The sequence below is a fragment of the Penicillium concentricum genome, assembly GCF_028827145.1.
Source record: "Penicillium concentricum strain IBT 3081 chromosome Unknown utg000001l_segment0_segment0, whole genome shotgun sequence".
In the NCBI taxonomy this organism is placed as follows: domain Eukaryota; kingdom Fungi; phylum Ascomycota; class Eurotiomycetes; order Eurotiales; family Aspergillaceae; genus Penicillium; species Penicillium concentricum.
This window is the reverse complement of record NW_026622754.1, coordinates 1,412,231-1,431,296: the sequence shown is the minus strand read 5'-3', so window position 1 is coordinate 1,431,296 and position 19,066 is coordinate 1,412,231. Positions and strand designations below refer to the sequence as shown.

The 19,066-nt window shown below is 47.3% G+C and overlaps 7 protein-coding genes across 7 annotated transcripts; 4 read left to right on the top strand and 3 right to left on the bottom strand.

Moving 5' to 3' along the window:
- Window positions 1–3,151: 3,151 nt before the first annotated feature.
- Window positions 3,152–3,813, top strand: N7517_000546 (glyoxalase family protein; the record flags this gene model as incomplete). The annotated part of the gene is made up of 2 exons (XM_056718276.1): window positions 3,152–3,698; window positions 3,758–3,813. The coding sequence occupies 2 exons, from the start codon at window positions 3,152–3,154 to the stop codon at window positions 3,811–3,813; spliced, it is 603 nt and encodes a 200-aa protein (XP_056582411.1).
- A 495-nt stretch (window positions 3,814–4,308) lies between these two features.
- On the bottom strand, window positions 4,309–6,002 carry N7517_000545 (flavin monoamine oxidase family protein; the record flags this gene model as incomplete). The annotated part of the gene is made up of 4 exons (XM_056718275.1): window positions 4,309–4,572; window positions 4,627–5,463; window positions 5,521–5,768; window positions 5,822–6,002. The coding sequence occupies 4 exons, from the start codon at window positions 6,000–6,002 to the stop codon at window positions 4,309–4,311; spliced, it is 1,530 nt and encodes a 509-aa protein (XP_056582410.1).
- A 401-nt stretch (window positions 6,003–6,403) lies between these two features.
- N7517_000544 (Zn(II)2Cys6 transcription factor) lies at window positions 6,404–11,096 on the top strand (the record flags this gene model as incomplete). Its single annotated transcript, XM_056718274.1, has 8 exons — window positions 6,404–6,469; window positions 6,519–6,907; window positions 6,960–7,277; window positions 8,138–8,237; window positions 8,297–8,885; window positions 9,880–10,148; window positions 10,198–10,446; window positions 10,494–11,096. The coding sequence occupies 8 exons, from the start codon at window positions 6,404–6,406 to the stop codon at window positions 11,094–11,096; spliced, it is 2,583 nt and encodes an 860-aa protein (XP_056582409.1).
- Window positions 11,097–11,473: 377 nt separating this feature from the next.
- Window positions 11,474–13,213, bottom strand: N7517_000543 (amino acid/polyamine transporter I; the record flags this gene model as incomplete). Its single annotated transcript, XM_056718273.1, has 4 exons — window positions 11,474–12,201; window positions 12,253–12,364; window positions 12,417–12,623; window positions 12,686–13,213. 4 exons carry the CDS (start codon window positions 13,211–13,213, stop codon window positions 11,474–11,476), a joined length of 1,575 nt encoding a protein of 524 aa, XP_056582408.1.
- A 323-nt stretch (window positions 13,214–13,536) lies between these two features.
- N7517_000542 (aromatic ring-hydroxylating oxygenase subunit alpha) lies at window positions 13,537–14,829 on the top strand (the record flags this gene model as incomplete). Its single annotated transcript, XM_056718272.1, has 3 exons — window positions 13,537–13,819; window positions 13,870–14,180; window positions 14,236–14,829. The coding sequence occupies 3 exons, from the start codon at window positions 13,537–13,539 to the stop codon at window positions 14,827–14,829; spliced, it is 1,188 nt and encodes a 395-aa protein (XP_056582407.1).
- A 462-nt stretch (window positions 14,830–15,291) lies between these two features.
- N7517_000541 (salicylate hydroxylase) lies at window positions 15,292–16,939 on the bottom strand (the record flags this gene model as incomplete). Its single annotated transcript, XM_056718271.1, has 4 exons — window positions 15,292–15,678; window positions 15,749–15,904; window positions 16,006–16,171; window positions 16,233–16,939. The coding sequence occupies 4 exons, from the start codon at window positions 16,937–16,939 to the stop codon at window positions 15,292–15,294; spliced, it is 1,416 nt and encodes a 471-aa protein (XP_056582406.1).
- Window positions 16,940–17,437: 498 nt separating this feature from the next.
- N7517_000540 (cytochrome P450) lies at window positions 17,438–19,035 on the top strand (the record flags this gene model as incomplete). Its single annotated transcript, XM_056718270.1, has 3 exons — window positions 17,438–17,832; window positions 17,886–18,138; window positions 18,199–19,035. The coding sequence occupies 3 exons, from the start codon at window positions 17,438–17,440 to the stop codon at window positions 19,033–19,035; spliced, it is 1,485 nt and encodes a 494-aa protein (XP_056582405.1).
- Window positions 19,036–19,066: the final 31 nt, after the last annotated feature.

The following is a 19,066-nucleotide window of genomic DNA, read 5'->3' as shown; positions in this document are numbered from 1 at the left end:
GGAAACGGCACACACCGCTGCTGATAGATCAAAATATATTAATACGGAGTCAAAATGAACTAAATATGCAAGTCAACTAACTAAGCATAAACTAATCCAAGGATTTTTCTAACTACGGAGTAGAAAAAGGGAAAGGAAAAAAAAAAAAAAAAAGACATATGGCTTAAGCCGAGCCCTCCGGCGGAAACACCGAGAGCCAAACAGCTCCCTAGCGCAACCGTTTAGAAGGAGAAAAAAAAAGATATGAAGTGACCACTTAAAGTCCACTGGCTCCACCTATTTAGTGGATCTCAAGGACCCAATCGACGGGACAATCAATCAGAGTCGACGTATCGTATTGTACATGACGCTAGTAAGGGATGCTCACATTAGCGTCTCGGGGAGAAAAGGAACGTTTGCCACCCTATGATGAAAGCTGAGACACTTGTTTTTCTTCAGCCTTAACTTCAGATCTATCTTTTTTTTAACATTTTTAGATATCTAAAAACTTGGAGTTGCCTATTAAAAGTGCGCTATGGTCTGATGGGAAGGCAATAATATAACACTTAATTATATCCTACGTGCATATGATGACATCCTTCTTCCCAGCCATCGGATCCCATATCCACTCTGACTTTCAGTGATATGATGATGATCAATAGGATATCAGTGTTTATTATTGCCGTATATTGTCTACATCATAACTCATATCTCCTTCGGGGCGGCATCCAGCAAGGGATTTACATACAAGGTACGAGCATTGCTGGCTAGATGTGATGCATGTACTCCCCCGTATTGAGGGGGAAACATCATTCCTTGAATTTACCCCTGCGATATACAACATACAACATATCGTCGCATTTATTTTTTTGGCCGATCTCCGTTTTCATATCGACCAGCCCTGGAGTTCAGAGGATACAGCCAACCATGGATCATCAGCCCATTGTTACACCGAATAGAACACCAATTGCCTAGTTCGGGTTTATCTGATCGCATTGAATTAAATTGCCAATATTGTAACTGTACCTACATTGTACAGTATGCAGGTGCACGGGAATTCTCCGCACTGGTATGGTAGTCCACTTCCGTCTACTCTTATTACTACCTACATCCATAAAATTCTAATTGCATCGATACAGAGTACAATGTATATATGGGCAAATCAACATTATCAACCTTCCAAGGTTATTAGAAACCTGAAATAACATCAATCTAAACGGAACACATCCAAAGTCTAGATCTACCAATGAAAGTACGAGTATGCACTCGATAACCGATATCCAAACCTTACCTCAAGCCATTTCCTTCCCTGCAAACAAAGAACCGATGACTAACCGCATGACACGGCATAGCCCCTGTAACAGATCTGCACCTTGCATATCAATCAATGATGGAGATTGGTAGCAAAACCCGTTTTGAATGCGGGACAAGATCGATATTATCGCCAGCCAATACCACCAGAGAAAAAAAAGTGCCGAGGGGCTACTAGTGCATACATATGTCGGATGGCGTTGTATGTACCGGATTCTAGGCCGTAGCGATTGTCCCAATCGGGGTAGCGCCGCTTTTGAGGGGCTCAGGGTCCTATTCACTACTGTTGTATCTCCCAGCACAGCCATGGTGGTTAGATACATGGGTTGTAGGTACTTGGTGACCTCGGAAACTTGTGATCCTCGCTTGGATATCTAATTCCATAGTATCGTCTAGCCGATTTCGATCACCAATATCTAGCCAATCTATAGAAACAAGAATAGTTGGCTTACGCGGCCTCGGTTATTAACGAGGCAAGCTAACGGGCTTCGTTACCTATATCGTCTAGGAGAAAGTTCCTAGCGATTCCTGTAATTCAATCAGATGATGGCTTCGGCCCTTCGGCAAGAGACAAGCCGTCTGTGATACTTTCCGTCCGGTGTTCACGTATACATAGTTAGGAAGCCTTGTTGTAGTGACTTCTGCCTAAGATAGGGAGGCTTTTGGAAGGAGTTATGCTAATTATGGCTACTCCATCTAATATAATCTATGACGAGTTTTCTCAGATATATGTCTATGCTCTCATTTTGAAATAGGCAATTATATTATTATCTATCAGATTAAATCTAGTAAGAATAGACGATATGCGCGAGACATTCCCATGGACAAACATCGCATTGATTGTGTGATGGCACAATTTATATCACACTGTCCATACCTCCCATTAGCTGTGTGGAGTTTGAGCTCTGAATAATCACCCCGCAAATACACAATCCAGCATCCTTCTCACAACGGGTATCTCGATTCATCCATCTGGCATGTACATTCTGCTATTTCCTGTATTTAAGCTAGGTTAGAAGTTAACGGAGGGAAGCCCCGTTAAGAGACAACTTGCCTTGGCATAATAGGCATAAGCAGTTCAAAAAACGGGAGATTGTGAATATAGTATGATATTATGGATATCAGCCTTTGGGAGCGGGCTCGAGGGCCAGCCGAGCGTGTAAATAGTCCAGCATATTGGAATGGCCCACTAAGACACGGAGTTCGGGATCACGCATGCAAAGAGCTCTGCCAAGTTTGTCTTCGCATTTCTCATAAAGGATAATGTGAAGGTCGTCCATTTTGTGGAAATATGTTAAGGTTGAGAGCTGAGGTAGCTGAGGTAGCTGAGGTAGCTGAGATATCTGAGATAGCTGAGATTATATGAAATGTCTACTGATATTAACCCGATGCTCCAGAACCCATCTTATGTAAACATTTAGATTATCTTGCGGCTGAACTTTATTGTGGCGATCATATGACTTACCCCGCATGACCTTTTCCATGTCTATAAAAAGAGGGGGATTTGTTTCACTAGATCATCTTCACTTATAATTAGGTCTAGACGTCAGATGGTGGCAAAGATCATTTAAGATCCATATATCATAAGGATCTTGATGCAATATATCTTGCGATTCGTGTTATGGCAGCGCAAGTCTTGCTGGCTATATATATGCTGGTAACAAATATGTGTCATGGACCAAGGAGAGCATGATTTCGGTTTAGTATACTATTTGCTACCGCTCACTTGAATGATGAGAGCAATCCATGTCCTAAATTTCTAGGCAGTTCCATTCAAAATCCATAGTTTGTTGCTATAAAAAGGCACCATCTCACTTGAATTTAGAAAGATCATTTGATACCCTTGAACCTGACATTCACCATGCCTGAAGAAACCACTATCGCAGTTGAATTACTAGGAAGCACAGAAACCACTGTCAATACGATCGTGAACAACCTTGGAGCCAATAGACTCGACAGGCGGAGCTTCCGAAAATATCTTCGTGATTACGCTGAACGCACTGCATCCGATGGACGACTCATCAATGCTTCGAGGCAAGACTTGCGATGTGCCAACCGTGGCTTGCTTCTAGCCTACGCTCATATGGAGTTGATCTGCTGGCTAGCGAAAAGCAACTATACCATCTCAGCAACGTCCGTCGGATGGTATAGCTGGAAGAAACTGTTCGCGAAATATCGCTTGCCCTTACTTGCAGTTACCTCGCAAACGACACATTTAACGAACCACTTGCAGAATATCAGCAAGTTGGCAGATCAGGTTTTCACAGATCTGGACGCCAACGATGTAAAGTCGCTTTCCTTAAAGACTGGTGGCTATAAACTAACGTCCGGGAAGATTACTATCCCGCCAGATTCTATTAAATACCGCAAAGTCCCACTGGGTCAGCCAATTGGTTCTCCACCAGAAGGTGTGCATACATCCTCTCATTTAAATGAAATCCGCTTTCTGAATTTCTTTTCATGGTAGGATCTCATGACCTTGTTCATCGGGCCACCCTTGCCCAGCAGAAGCTCTCCCAGTAATTAAAAAGAATCACAGAGCTTCATGGTTGGCCTTCTAGCGTTGAGATATCACAAAACGTCACACTCGTTAAATGCTGAATGTATTTGCCAATATGTACTTCAAACAGCCTTGTGTTGGAATATAATAGTTGATTACATGTATAAGACTGTGACCACACTAGCGCTATACTACAGCTAGATTGACGGCACTGCGATATACTTTATGATAACAAAATAAAGAGCTCATATGACCCCAAGCTCGAACCAAGGAATTGTGTCTAGGATGAGTCTATCTCGGAAAGCATCAAATCATATGGCTTATTCACGACTTATTGGTGGTAGATTCCAAGCTTTTAGACATCAAAAGGTAACCGCAAGACCTAGAACTCTAGCTGTACTAGCAAGATCCATGGAAACGTCGCCAGTCATAGCAGCAGGAAAGCTGTAACGGACACTGAAAACTGACATTGCATCTAGTTTATACTCGAACTACTCTCGCTTAGAAACTCAAATTTACTACAAGTAGATGTTGGAACCATTCACAACTTTCTTGTCACCACTCGGCTTACGTTGAAGCTCCATAACTCGCTGAGCGGCTTGCATTCCAATCTGGACAGCGCCGTCAATCCATCCACGCCATCCATCCGACCAATCTCCGCTGGCGAAGAGAACATTGCCGTGCGGCTGTTGGAGAGCCGTGAGATATTTGGTGGTGAACTTGGGTGGAAGAAAGCACCATGCTCCTTTTGAGAATTCGTCTCTGTTCCAGTCATGTGAGACCTTGATTGACGGTTAGTAAGCTCATTTGAGAACGCTGCGACATTGATAACTGACTATTTTGTTGATCTGCACTCCGCTCCGCTTGTTTTCGGGGAGCAAGTGCACGAAAGAATCCCTAACCACCTCCATATCCTCCAAAGTAGTGCCCGTTGAGCTACTAGGATCGGGCCCAAAAGCAACCAAGTGCGTGTTATTGTCTGGCGTCAGTCGATCTCCAAAGGCTGCGACTGTACCCTTCCCGGGACTTGCCAGGGAACTCCATGACACCCAGTCGGGACCTTGCATGTCAATATGAACCTTGTTGGTGAAATTCATTGAGCCTTGGCGTGCGGCGTCCTGCTTGTTCTTGGACAGGGGCGGAGAAAACTCAATAGAAGATAGAACATTAAGAGGAATCGTCAAGACAACAGCCTTAGCCTTCCAGGTATGGCCATCTCGGGCGGTAACGGTGACGAGCCCGTCTTTCTGCTCAATCCGAGTTACAGGAGTATCGAAAGTGTATGACAAATTGCCAGTGGATAGCGCATGGTGGAAGATACGACGATGTAGCTCGCTGTGCCCACTGCCGAGGCGAGTGTGCAGAGCAATATCGTTGAGCCCCGTTCGTGAGTGAGATCCAAGTACCCACCATCGAAGGGCGTCCAGAAGGCCCAAACGGTCTAAATCATTACCGCCGGCCTGCACAAGAAAGGCTGTCAACACGCTGGTTTCATCCGGGGTAAGCTGATCCTGGGCCTGCAGCTGGTCAAGCCGTTCTTGACAAGACAGCCGGTCCCACTTTGCCATGAGCTCTGGAGATTGACCAGTCCCAAAAGCATATTTCCACGTATGCCGGAGCGAGTCGCCGTCTACGTTGGCGAATACTTCAAATGCCCGGCCAACAATATCAGCCTAAAGCAGTTAGGAAAAGAACCTTAGCAGCCACAGACTAAACATCGGGTTGCCTACCTCATCATCATGCGACATGTTACGCTGATCGTTGTCCGTAGTCAACGTGCAGTAGTCTTCTTTGCCACCGGGGATCTGGGTAACAAGCCAATCGTTGTGAAGACCGTAGAAAGATACCTCTCGATAGATGTGAGGCATATGCCAATGGATCCAGGTGCCTCCCATCTCATAGTTAAAGCCATCAATGGAGCTGCTCCATGTCCTTCCGCCTAGTCTATCGCGGGCCTCAATGACAAGGGTTTTCTTGCCTATAGCACGATGGTTAGAGGACTAATTTGGCCTGCTATGCCGTATTTCTCACCTTGAGTTGTCAGATCTCGGCTGGCAACCAGACCTGCATAGCCAGTTCCGATGACGATGGTATCGAACGGATCATCCTCGGGTTGAACAAAATGTGTCGAAGGAGAGATCACACCAATGCATGGTAGACCGGCACGTTTGCCGCCAGATGGCGTCCAAGTAAAACCATCTTTGGAAGCCATTTTTCTTTCTGAAAGTCAAATTTTGGTAAAAAGTAGGTGAATGGTATTATGGAATGGTTGACTTATGAAGGTATTCCGTAGTCGAAACCCTTAGGGACCTTATAGTTACATGTGACCCTATACAGCGGAATAACTCTCCTTTGCTGGAAAAATACAGCTAATCAGCGGACTCGCCATTGCAATTTTCCAGGAACTTCACTTTTGGACAAAGTGCGTCTAGCTCTACGTGTACTAACACTAGAATGGACATCCTTTGTAATTAAGCTGATTTTGTTCCTAACATGTGACGCTTATGGTAAATGCGTAGCGACAATCAAGTTGGGATGAGTCTGAGGGGTAAGGGTTTATCCTTAGCCTGTCCCTCCCCACCTGGACATCATCTTGAATCTCAATGAGCTATGATGCCCTCAGTGCAAGGCCCGAGAACAAAGGTCACATTGGCCTGCGATGCCTGTCGCAAGCGACGGGTAAGTGGCTATTGAACTGCCTGTCTCTCCGACCTAACCAGATTCCCAGATCAAATGTAGCGACACGTTTCCATGCTCAAGCTGTGTCGAGACTGGCACTAATTGCGTTTTTGACGACAAGTACCGGGGACGTCGTGGGCCCAGAGCGCGACGCCCGCCGAAACGCGTAATCCACGACCTTGCTCCGGCAACAACTGGTACTGCTATCCCGATCCTCCACAAGACCACTGACCCCTCGAGAAATGCACCAGAGGGCCCTGAGAGATGGTTCGATGTGAGGTCTGCGACTCCTGCTACAGAATCGGTCACTGTGATTCAACCACCTAGCAACTCTGACACGGATGAAGAGGACGCCTCCTCGAGCAGGTTTCTTGGCGCTTCGAAATGGACAGCCGGACTCGAGGGATTATTGTCAGGCGACCAATCAATCACTAACGAGTATGTCATGGTTTTGATTATCGCGGTCGTTATTAGACTAATATCTCGGCAGTCCAACCCTTGATATTAATCTAATGTCTCACCTCTTGGAAATTTTCTATAGCCACACCAGCGCTCTCATCAAGCAGATATTGCCGGCTTTCCAGTTGTTTGAAGCACTAGCAGACGGAACAGCGTTTTGCGGTCTCATTCTTGCCGCGTGCGCTTCAAGTGTGCGATTCTCCACGCATCGATCAGCAAGGCCATCAACAGGAGAGGACCCTGGAATTGCTGCCAGGCTTGCCAAGCTTGCTAGAGCTTCAATTGATATCTATAGCTATGATATGCTCCCCCACCTGGATCAGATTAGAACAATCTGCATCCTCGTTGAGTATGAAGCTAGAATTCCTTGCGGACGGAGGGCTTGGGTAGACCTCGGTACGGCCTTATCTTCTCTCTACAGGCATTTCTTGCTAACCATCTGCTTCCTACCCCAGCCACGGCAAGGAGCCTCACACAACTGTATCGCGCAAAGGGCAACTTAACCTTGGACGAGTGCCAGATATTGGACCATACAAACTATTTCATAGCCGTGACTGAGGCGGTTCATTGCCTTGGTAATGCTTCATTACAGCCGCATGAGGGTTCCGTCGATCTAAGACGCTACGCTGACAATGTTGATCCCGCCGCCTATAGCGCGTCACAGCGACTACTATACATTGTATTGTTGCTTTCCCGCATACAAAGGCTTCGTGCTCCACTAGGACGACCGAATATGCCTTGGAAGCCTGACTCGGACTTTAGAGTCTTACATCACGAGTTAGAGGCACAACTACTCTACTATCCACACACAACATACACCGGAGCAGAAATCTCACAGCAAGAGACCAGGGGCGACGACTTGACCTCGTTGATCTGCTCACTGGTTTGTCATTGTTGTGACGTGGAACTGAATACACCTTTCCTGCCAATTCCCCCAAACAAAAACCAAGACTTGGGCTCACCCTCTGGGTGCGCTAATTTTCCCGAAGCACCAACTCTTTTTTTGCTGGAGAGAATCAATCGTTGCGAGTCAGCTGCTGAAGCTACATGTCGCAGCGCACGAGACATCATCAGTCGGGGGGACTTCTTCCAAGTGAGAGATATTCTTCCATGCGTAGATCGCTGAGACTGACGCTATCGGTAGTACATGTTAATACTTGGATATTGCTGCATGCAGAGTTCTTTCGTACTAATCAATCAGATTCACAGGGCTTTGAAGGTACCTGATGCTAAAGTGGTGGAGAACCTCCGGTTTGTTTTCATGGTGGTTGCAGCGGTTAGCAAGTTCTACACACAGGGGAAAAGCTGGGTATGTTATGATAGCAGGTCGCTGGGCTAGATGTGAAGTTTCCACTAATCGGTTGATAGTTAAACACTATGTTTCGTGTTTACGATGTGAATACACCCCTGACGCGTGTTTCCGGGTCGTTGGAGGGTGCTTTTGACGGCTACTTTAGTCGATTCAAGGAGCTCTGTGAGCCTAGTTGCGTCCCTTTAGACCCGGACCAACCCTTGGGTGATGATATTGACAATGGCAGCAGGCCTTGGTCTCAAGTGCCGAGTCAAAATGCATTGGACCAGCCAGCGCAGGGATCATCTTGGGCTGCAGATTATGCTGGCCATCTGTCCGAGTACATATCGGATGAAGGGGCGGAGCAAGGACCATACAGCTCCACCGATCGTCAGGAAGTTACGCGGCTGGCTTACAGTGGACAACCAGGGTCCACAAGCAATGAAGTGGATCAGGACTATGGGAACCGTGGAATCGGGATTGAGCATGGAAGAGGAGGGAGCTCAGGACAGCAGCTGACGACAGAAAGGTGGCCGCTGACTGGTGTCGACGCTGCCCTGCTCTTGGGCATGGAGGATGGGTATGGTGCGCGTTTCGAGAGCAGCGCACTTGCTCCGATCTTTCAGTCATCCCCGGACCTGACTACTTCCCCGTTCACGGGCATAGGTACAGAGATGGATCTAGGTCTACAATCGCTTCTAGACTTAGATGTACTGTTTGCCGATAGTAGATTTGACTTTCGCGAGGGGTCGCTTCTAAATGAGAGCTTTACAGGGAGAGAGTGAGATTAGATAACTAGAGAATCTATTAATAGTCGGCCTAATACGCCTTGGCACAACTCCCTCATTGGATAATATCGCCCAGTAATTTAATCATCCACTCTTAGAAGTATATACAGTCAACATTGTACCAATTTGCCTACCCTTTTAATTGATAATGTACAATATGCTCCATGATTGATTTGATCCTTTATTAAGTGTATACGTTATATGATAGTGTCGAACCAATATGTTATATCTAGAAATAACTAGTAATAAACCCCCATATATTCTAGCGTGTTAAAGTAGTGATAGGGCGATAACTGCGGTCAGATAGCAACTTCCCAAGTTGGTTAGCCGAGGCTGATAAGACTAGACGAGATCGGGTTAATATGCGGGGATGATATCTGGTCCTGTGACCCATACACTTGGCTTGGCCATGCGGAGTAAATATCATTTTGTTCTATACCGTGTCTTGACATACTGAAGCAATGGATATCAATCTCCCTCTGGAGAGAGAGAACGGCGGAGCATGCTGGACCTGTTTAAAGCACCGTAGGAACTGCGATGCTACTCTACCACGTAGGTTACTAAGGCCCTTGTGACTGGAAATTCTATCTAACACACCCGCGACGTAGGATGTCGAACATGCAGCAAACATAGCTCAAGATGTTCAGGTTACAGCATTAGACTATCCCTTCTAGACGGCACAATGGTACCTAAACGAAATCGACCAAAGTCAACACGATTGCCTCGGATCCATTCCCCAGCCAATTCAATACCCGAGTCTATGTCAACACTGGGCCTACCAGCTGAGCAGAGCTTCTTGATGCAACATTTTACCCGTATGTGAGAGAGATAATAACCAATCCCACGAGCTCATCACTTACCCCAGTGATTAGAGAACATCACACGAGTCACCCTCGCCATCAACTATCACGGCAATGACTATCATCATCTTGTGCCCATGGCCATGTCCGACCCTGCCTTACTAAACGTCGCGTTAGCCGTTGCAGCCTCACATCACAGCCGGTGGCAACATACCGCCGACGAAACATCGCAAAAATACCTACGAGCCTCTTGTAAGGCTCTCAAGCAGAGGTTTACCAACCCTACCCTGATCAACGATCCAGAGACATTGGCGTCGATGCTACTGCTGACAACGTACGAGGTACTGTACAATCTAGATCCTGTGCCCGCCCTTTCTGACCGGGAAATAGGTGTTTGCGGGATCGAGTCGGTGGAAGAATCATCACGATGCCATTCGGAGTTGGATACGTTCGCGCGGCGACTGCGCCGGTCTCGACCCATTCCTGAAGAACTGGGTGTGTCTGTTAGACACGCAGAGTTCTCTTAATCTTGGAACTGCGACGATGCCCGAGCTAGACTCGTGGATGGACGCCACGACTGACCAGAGGGAGACTGTGGATACTTTGTTCGGTTGCTCTGCTAAGTTACCGAAGCTGATGGTGAGTTCTAGAGTCACTTCATCTTGAATAAAGCTAATAACATACAGTCAGCCGCCTCGCGCCTCTACGTCGAATCGAAAGATCCAGAAATCGCCATTGATGAGATTCGCAGGAAAGCCGATATCCTCCAAGACCAGATCCACGCCACAAAGATAGCACCAGATACTTTCCCAATGATCGGGTTGTCCTGCCACAGCACTGTTGAGGCATTTTCAACCACTATCGGCATGGACGAGGACGAGCTGCGACGCAGGGCTGTCGCCACAGCCGAGATCTTCAGACACGCCTCGCACATCTTTGTACACCGTATTACCCACGGCCCCGAAGAGACACTCCCTTCCGAGATGCGCGAGTCCCTGGAAAGCGCTATGCAGCTACTACCGCTCGTGCCGGATGCTCTCGGCCCCGGGGCAAATCTTGGCTGGTGCCTGGTGGTGCTGGGGGCCGAGCTGGACGCGGTAGACCAGCGCGAATATATCACTTCGCGGTGGGTGGGCCTTCATCTGCTGGGGATTTATAATACTAAGAACGGGCAGAAGTTACTTGATGAAGTTTGGAGCCATGCTGATCTTGTAAGAAGGGGTTATGCAACTTCGGAACGGTGGCAAGATACAATGCTACGGATTGGTCAAGCGCAGATACTGGTGTAAAGAGGGTTAAAGGGGTTGGTCTATACCTACAGTATTATAGCTCTCTAATGTTTATTATGGTAGACTTACCAGTTTGATGACTCACCGTCTTTTTCACCTTGAACTTGACACTTGTGATAACACTTTTTGCTAATCCAGGTTGTTCTATTGGGCCATTATAATCTATCCATAGCCTATCGGTACTATCGGAAGAAACGGTTATCAGAGCTAATGCACCTCGCAACTCCATGCCCTAACTTGAAAAAGACTAGGTTATCATTGAATTTCCTTAATATTCCGTTTAACAACAAATTATTTCATAGAGATAGCACAAGATTTAGTTCCCTCTCAAAGTAATACGCTCAATCTTCCAAGGTTCCAGCTAAACAACTTCCCCCTTACTGGTGGCGTCCATCAATAACCTCTTCAATTCCAATATATCCAGATTTACCATAAGCAAACCAGCCTATAGTCGTCATCAAGAATCCAATCCCCAACACCGGGGCCGCATAATTCAGATTGGCAGCCGTGACTGGATAAATGGTCGGGAAACACAAGAAGATAGTGATGTATATAGACCAAGCCAGAGCAGCCAATGCAATAGGCCGGTGATACCGGCCCAGTGTGAAGGGGCCTCGTGGTACATTACAATGCTGGAATCCGCACACCGCATTGATCAAGATGGGAAAGGCGTAAGAGATAATCAAAGCTGCTGTACAGGCAGAAGAGATACCATAATATGCCGTTGCATTGCCGATGTAGATCAGGCTAATGAGAGATATCAGAGCCCAGGTGAGGATAATTGCACCAGTGGGTGCCTTTGTTCGGTCGCCAACTCTCGCAAAGTACTCGGGGAGGCCGCCATCTCGCGCAAAGGACCAGATGACCCTTGACGTGGATGAAATTATCGCCGTGCCTGTTCCACAGAAACCAAGGATTGGAAGAAATGAGGTCAAGCCGATGGTGGCTGCTTGACTGCCCCCTGAGACATTATAGTAGAGTTGTGCAAACGGACTGATCCGTCCGACGGGGCCGGCTAGGATATCCCCCAGATTGGTGAAGCAGAAAGCTACTGCAATTACCCAAGGAAAAGTCAGAATTCCGCTGACGGCAACGTTGGCGATCACTAGGGCATGTTAGTATCCGTTGTGATTTGCTTCTATGGAGTGATACGCACTTGTTCTTGGTAAATCTCGTGATGCATTTTTCATCTCTTCGGCCATATGAGTAGAGCTATCCCAGCCGACGAAACTGACTGTTGAGGTCAACAGACCGATGGACCAAGCAACCTGTATTCTTTTGTCAATTTCCGTGTTTTTATTGATCAATCAATAGACATACCCCTGAATTCTCCCATCCGCTTAGATTCGTAGCATCCGTAAAGACATATTCGGCCGAATTCTTCGGATGTGTATGTACGAGAAGGTAGATGGCAGTAGCGAGATACCCAAACACATGTCCAAACATGGCGAGAAAAATCATATAATGAAGACGCTTGATGTCAAAAATAGCAAATAGGGTGTAGAGCGATGTCAGGGCGATCACAATCTATCAGGTAATATGAGCCTTTGGTGCACAATCAAGTCAGGGGCTGTGGCTCAAAAACCCACCAAGGATGTATGCCATCTCTCATAGACGTAGCCCTCACTAAACAGAATAGCCCAAGACTGTATCTGCATAGCAGTAGCAAAGATGCCAGCGGTTGCGCACAAGACCCAACCGATCATGGTGATCCAGCCAGCATACCAAGCAAAGATCCTCCGGTACTTGGGTGGTGCGAGCTTGGCAACATAGTGATACTGGCCACCGGCTGTAGGAATCATGCTAGCATACTCAGCAATACACAGTACAATCAGCAACGCCCCAGTAGCTGAGGCTGCAAACCCCCAGACAAGACTGGAGCTGCCACCGCTCGTCAGGGCTTGAGCTGCTGCTGATGAAATGGCTTCCCAAGTAACACTAGTGCAAAAGGACATGAAAAGCAATGACCAGATGTTGAAGTTGCGCTCAACTTTGGTTGGCGCAATGCCAAGATTATTGAGCTGGGCATCGTCGTCGTTTGAGAGTTCTTTGATCAAGGAATCATCGATAGGGCCAGTCTTGGACACTGTCCTGTCAATAGAATGAGTTTCGGTCATTGCAATGGTAGATTGAAAATAAACCGATTGTTTTTTTCTTGGACAGGGATGAACTAGTATACTCCGCGAGACTAAGTTTCGACTTCCTTTCACGGGGGAAATGGATAATTATGGCCAATCGGGTGTTCGTTTATTATTCCCAAATCCATTCCGCGATCCTATACGAAGTATCCTATTCTATCTTGAGAAATACATCTAGTCCAATTGGCTTATCATTCCAGGTGAATTATTCTAAACCTCCCCCTCTTGTCCTATTTATCACTATCCCAGTCCCCCTGAGAAAGTCAGAATACTCACGATAACTAGGCAACAATATTGGCAACATGACATCAGCTACTTTGCCCTCATCTTGGTTTCGGCAGCCTGAGATCTACGACTTGGAACGCCGAGCCATATTCTCCAAGACCTGGCTCATTGTCTCCCACAAGTCCCAGTTCGCCACAGCTGGCCAGTATGCCCTCTATGAAGTCGCAGGATATCCATTCTTTGTCATCCGGGACCGTGAGGGTAGTATCAATGCCTTTCTCAACGTCTGTCGTCATAGGGCATTTCCAATTGTCCACGAAGAGACTGGCAAAGCATCCATTCTATCCTGCAAATATCACGGTTCGTCTACATGGTACCTTTTATGTGAAGAGTTTAGCTAACCATCACAGGCTGGAGTTACGGATTGAAAGGAAACCTTGCTAAAGCACCTCGGTTTGACACGGTACCGAAGAGCGAATTCAACAAAGACGAGTTCTCGCTGTACAAGCTTCACCTGCATATAGACCAGCTGGGATTTGTATGGGTCAATCTAGATGCATCTGAGAAGCCGAGTCTCAGCTGGGAAGAGCAATTCAAGGAAATCGACACCCAAGAGAGAATTACCGAGGCCTACAACATGGACGATTATGTCTTCGACCATACTTGGTCTCTTGACGATTGCAACTTCAACTGGAAGACTCTTGTTGAGAATTATAATGAGGTAAGCTCAATTAAATCCAATTGACTTGTCAAAACTGCTCACTAATCCCACGTAGTGCTATCACTGCTCTACGGCACATCCGGGAATTGCACCTTTCATTACAAAGGAGACCCGGTTCGACGTCGAACCCAAGCTTTGCTACATCCGTCACCTTGCAGAAGACATTGAAGCCGGCGACATCAATGCTAGCCCGACATTCATGTTCCCCAATTCTTCTGTGACTATGTCTAAGCATTTCTTCTACATGATGTTTATCGTCCCCACTTCAGCCACGACATCTCGCATGCGCTACGAAGTCTACCGCAACAAGAACTCCTCTGAAGAAGAATTCACGAAAGAGATCGACTTTTTCAAGCAGGTCGAGAACGAGGACAAGTATCTTGGAACCAACGCTCAGAAGGGTCTTAACAGCGATACATACAATGCCGGGCCACTCCATCCATACATGGAGCATGCTGTCAAGTATTTTGAATCTCTTGTCAGATCGACCTTGAAGAGTCACGTTGAAGAAGAAAAGTCTCTGGGCAAGGAGATATGGCCGGCGAGGAGAAAGCTGTCAAATGCACAGTTGGACGAGGACGAGGCGTTTTGCAGGGGTGTATGCGAGTCAGCGAAGGCAACCAGCGGAAATGGTGCTTTGGCATGGTAGGCCTAAGTCTTCAAGGGCCTGGTATATCAACTCCTATTTTTTTATGTATCTAGCAGCAAATTGACTTGTTCTAAAACAATACAACTCCAATGCTGGCTACATGATACCCTTCAGCATGCTGAAATTCGGGTTGGCATATTATATATTCCCCTAGATTTCAGATAACGAGGCTTCTGGATTATATGTAACACTTTCTTTGCCTCTGATCCGTTTGTACTACTTGGATTAACTCTTGATACAACGGAAGATCTGGGTTGAGTTACCACCTCAGGTCAACGTACGAAACACTTCGATATCCATCCTGAGGTTTGCAACTGAGTTTGTTGGTTGCAATCTTGCTAGCAATCCATGTAAATTTTGATTGAGGGGCATTATACAAGAAGAAACCATTCCATTTATATATTTATGCATTGAGTCTCTATCACTCGCCTGGTCTCCTAGCTAAATATGTAGATACCAAAATTACCCATGAGAAACAACCAGGGACTGCGGCACCTGAACCACCTTCTGCAGTTCCGCTGCCTTATTCTTCTCCTCGACCAAGTTCATACTATCGTAGTTCCCACCAGCAGGAAGAGAAAGTTCCTCTATCGTTCCTGGCTTGCCAGAAGTGACTTCCCGAGCTATTTTGTCAAAATTCTCCTCGGCTGCCCGCTGGCAGTCAAAGTCCATCACCCAATCTAGGAGAGGCATAATAAGTGAATCTGGATTTTTCTTCACCATCTCCAACGTCCAGTTGTTCTTGTGGTAGATGTTTCGGGTCGAGATGGAGGCTTGGTGGATGGTATGAGATCGGTTAAAGCGAATACGTTCGAACACCTGGAGCGCGAGAGGAATGTCTCCGTGCGACTGAGAAGCTATTTAGCAACTCGAAACTTCAAGTAGGTTGGCTCACTAAATGCCCGGGTCATGAACTAACCTTCTCCAGGCAGATTGCCATGGTTGCTGCGTCTTCTACCGCTTGGCAAGCTCCGTTGGCAGAAGTAGGTAAGTGGCAGTGGGCTGCATCACCGAGAACAGCACAGCGCTTTGAAGGTGAAAGCCATGTGGTTAAAGGATCCCGCCAAACTAGCTTCTAGATGTTGCAGGTTGATTAGTGTGCGACAAAGGAAATTTTAAGAAGGGTTATGGAGTGGAGAAGAGTATATGGAGAGCCCCGGAGGCGAGACGACTCACATAATCCACCATCCTCTCTTCGGGAGTCAAGGCAACCACTCGGCGCCATACTTCTGGGAACCGAGCTTGCTTCAGGTACTTGTACACGTCCTCCTTCTTGGCCGGGAACGACCAACCCTCTTGGATATCGGCATCATCGAGGTGTGTCAGGACCCAGGCACAGTCACTAGTGAACGATGATCAGTCCAAAACGTTGCAAAAGAATTGCTGGAACTATAAGAAATTACCGGCCTTCATTCCAGGTGTAGATGAAACCATGCACATCTTCACCAACCCAGAACCTGGTCGTGTCCTCATCTTTCTTAGTGAGCTCAGCCATCAAGGGATCCTCGAGCATTTCATCCGTAACCTCAAAGAAAGCCCTGAAGATGGCATAGCCACTGTTGACCCTACTCTCTGGGAGACCAAGCAGCTGCGATCGCGCCAGTGATTTCGGTCCGTCGCAGGCTAACACCACATCGCCGAGGATCTTGGCACTCTCGGAGATGACAACGCCCCTCTCCTTGTCCGAGTCCAAGTACTCTGTCACTCTCGAGTTGAAGTGCATCTCAACTCCAATCTCCTTAGCATAGTTATACACAATCTCATGCATCGTGCCTCGATGGCCAGCGAATGTGCCTTTGAGGTCGATACCCTGAGGCCAAGGGTCGGATTTGAGCAGGACGTTGTCCTGATTGTAGAAGTCGAGGGTCTTCGCGCGGTTGACACCAGCTGCCAACAGCATCTCGCCAATCCGGCCGTTATCCCATGAATCAAAGATGCGACCGCCATTAGGTACAAAGTCCAAGAGATCTCCGTGGGAACTGGCGCCTCCATATGCCTCGACGATGATAGGGTGCATGCCGCGTAGCTGGCATTCTATCGCCGCTGTTAAGCCGCAGAAGCCAGCGCCGACAATTACCACCCTAAGCTTCTTTTCGGCGGTTGGCGACATTTTGGGAATTGACTCAATTGACTGAATTTTGGGGGTGAGGATGATTGGTGCTGAGGGTTTCCCTTTAGACTTCGTTTATCTGGTATGCCGTATAGATAACTATCTAGAGCGCGAATCGGGGCGTATGTAGTCTTGATATGAAAGGTAAATGCACCAGCTGGAAGAACTCAGCGAATCATCTGCGAGAGAGTTCCGTAAGAGACGGCCCTATTCCGCGCCGACCCCCTTATTCCGCCACTCCTAGGAAGTTATTCCATTAATCCGTGTTTTATATCTTTGAGGAATTCAACAAATGGGAATCCTAGGATAGTAAATGCGGGGATCAATTGGAGTTCTAGTACGGGCTTCTTGTTCCATTTGGATTTAAGCAGAGAGCGCTTCATGGCGGGCCTGATACGACCCAGTCTTCTCTCTATCACTTCTCTACTTCTCCGATATCTCTATTTCCAGACGATATCTTGACTTCAACCCAGCCCTTTGACGCAGCAAGCAACTACCATGATCCAGGAAACGGTAGTACTTGTGAAGGCACACTGGGTCTTGGTGCTTCTCTCGACCGTTATCACACACCTTGTCTACAATTACGCCAAGGGGGGACTTTGGAGGATACCAGGCCCATGGATGCGAGGAATTTCTTCCCTTCCCCGCATCCTCTCAGTTTACAACAACAAGTCCCACGATGAAGACATCCAGCTGCATCAAAAATACGGCAAAATCGTACGTCTGGCGCCGAATCTACTCTCCATCGCCGACCCAGCCGAGATCAATCAAATATACGGCATTGGGACCAAATTTTATAAATCTCGGTTCTATAGCCTCTCTACAGCATACGATGATGAGGGCTTAGTTCCGGACACGTTTGTCCTGACTGACAAAGTAAAACTCCATCGCGCGTACCTGATGACCTCATACTAACTTCTAAGACTCTACACACAAGAATGAAAAGAAACGCTTCTAATGCGTACTCTACAAACGGTCTAGTGCAGATGGAGTCATGGATCGACCCAGTGACCGACCGACTACTGAGCAAATTGCATCGCCAAGCAGGGGAACCCATTGAGATGTCAAGCGTATTAAAAGATTATGCCATGGATGCCGTCTTTGCCGTCACGTTTGGGAGAGACTTCAACTACATTGAAAAAGGCGACGTTCTGAAGATGTACGGCATTCTGGAAACTGTCGCTGACTACATGGCAATCGTAAGTCCAGCCTTCTTTTCACCCGTTCGCCCCAAGAGCCACAGTTCTGACCTGCAACAGTTTGGACAAATCCCCTGGATCCATAAATTTCTCCTGGGTCGGCCATTTATAGCCAGCCTCATGTTTGGCAGCAGCGGTGATAAGGAAATGATGCAGCTCGCCATGTCCCAGGTCGAGTCCGCCAAACAGAATTCCTCCGAGAGCGGGCCTTTGACCTTTCTTCAGCGATTGCTCCTAAACCAGACCAAGGATCCATCATCTATCAACGACCGAGAGATCATGACCCATGCATTTGGCAACATTTCCGCTGGGAGCGATACTACTGCCATTGCACTGCGTTCCATTCTCTACCACATCCTAAAGGACCGCCGCGTTTATGATAAGCTCTACGACGAATTTCGGGTTCTGGAGACTCCCGTCCAATTCACTGACACTAACAAGTTGCCGTATTTCGCTGCTGTCATTCAAGAGGCTCTCCGGCTACACCCTTCAGTCGGTATGATGCTCGCCCGTCTCGTCCCCGCCGGAGGCGCAGATTTGTGCGGGTTCCACCTCGCCGAGGGCACGGAAGTTGGTATCAACCCGTGGGTGTTGCACCGTGACCCCGAAGTGTTTCCCGACCCTGATAGTTTTCGACCCGAACGATGGCTGCCATCGGAGACGGATGATAACCAGCGTACGCTTATGAACAGGTCGTTTTTCACCTTTGGTCATGGCGCGCATACCTGCAGTGGACGTTGGATTAGTTTGATGGAGATGAAAAAGGTGATTCCGTCTCTGATGCTGAGATTTGAGATGACGTTGGTGAGTGAGGAGAAGTATGGGTTTAAGAATCGTTGGTTCACGCCGCAGGACGGTCTATTTGTAAAGTTTATCGAGAGAGATAGAAAATTCTGAAAAGAATCCAAGTTATATTCATTCGACTAAG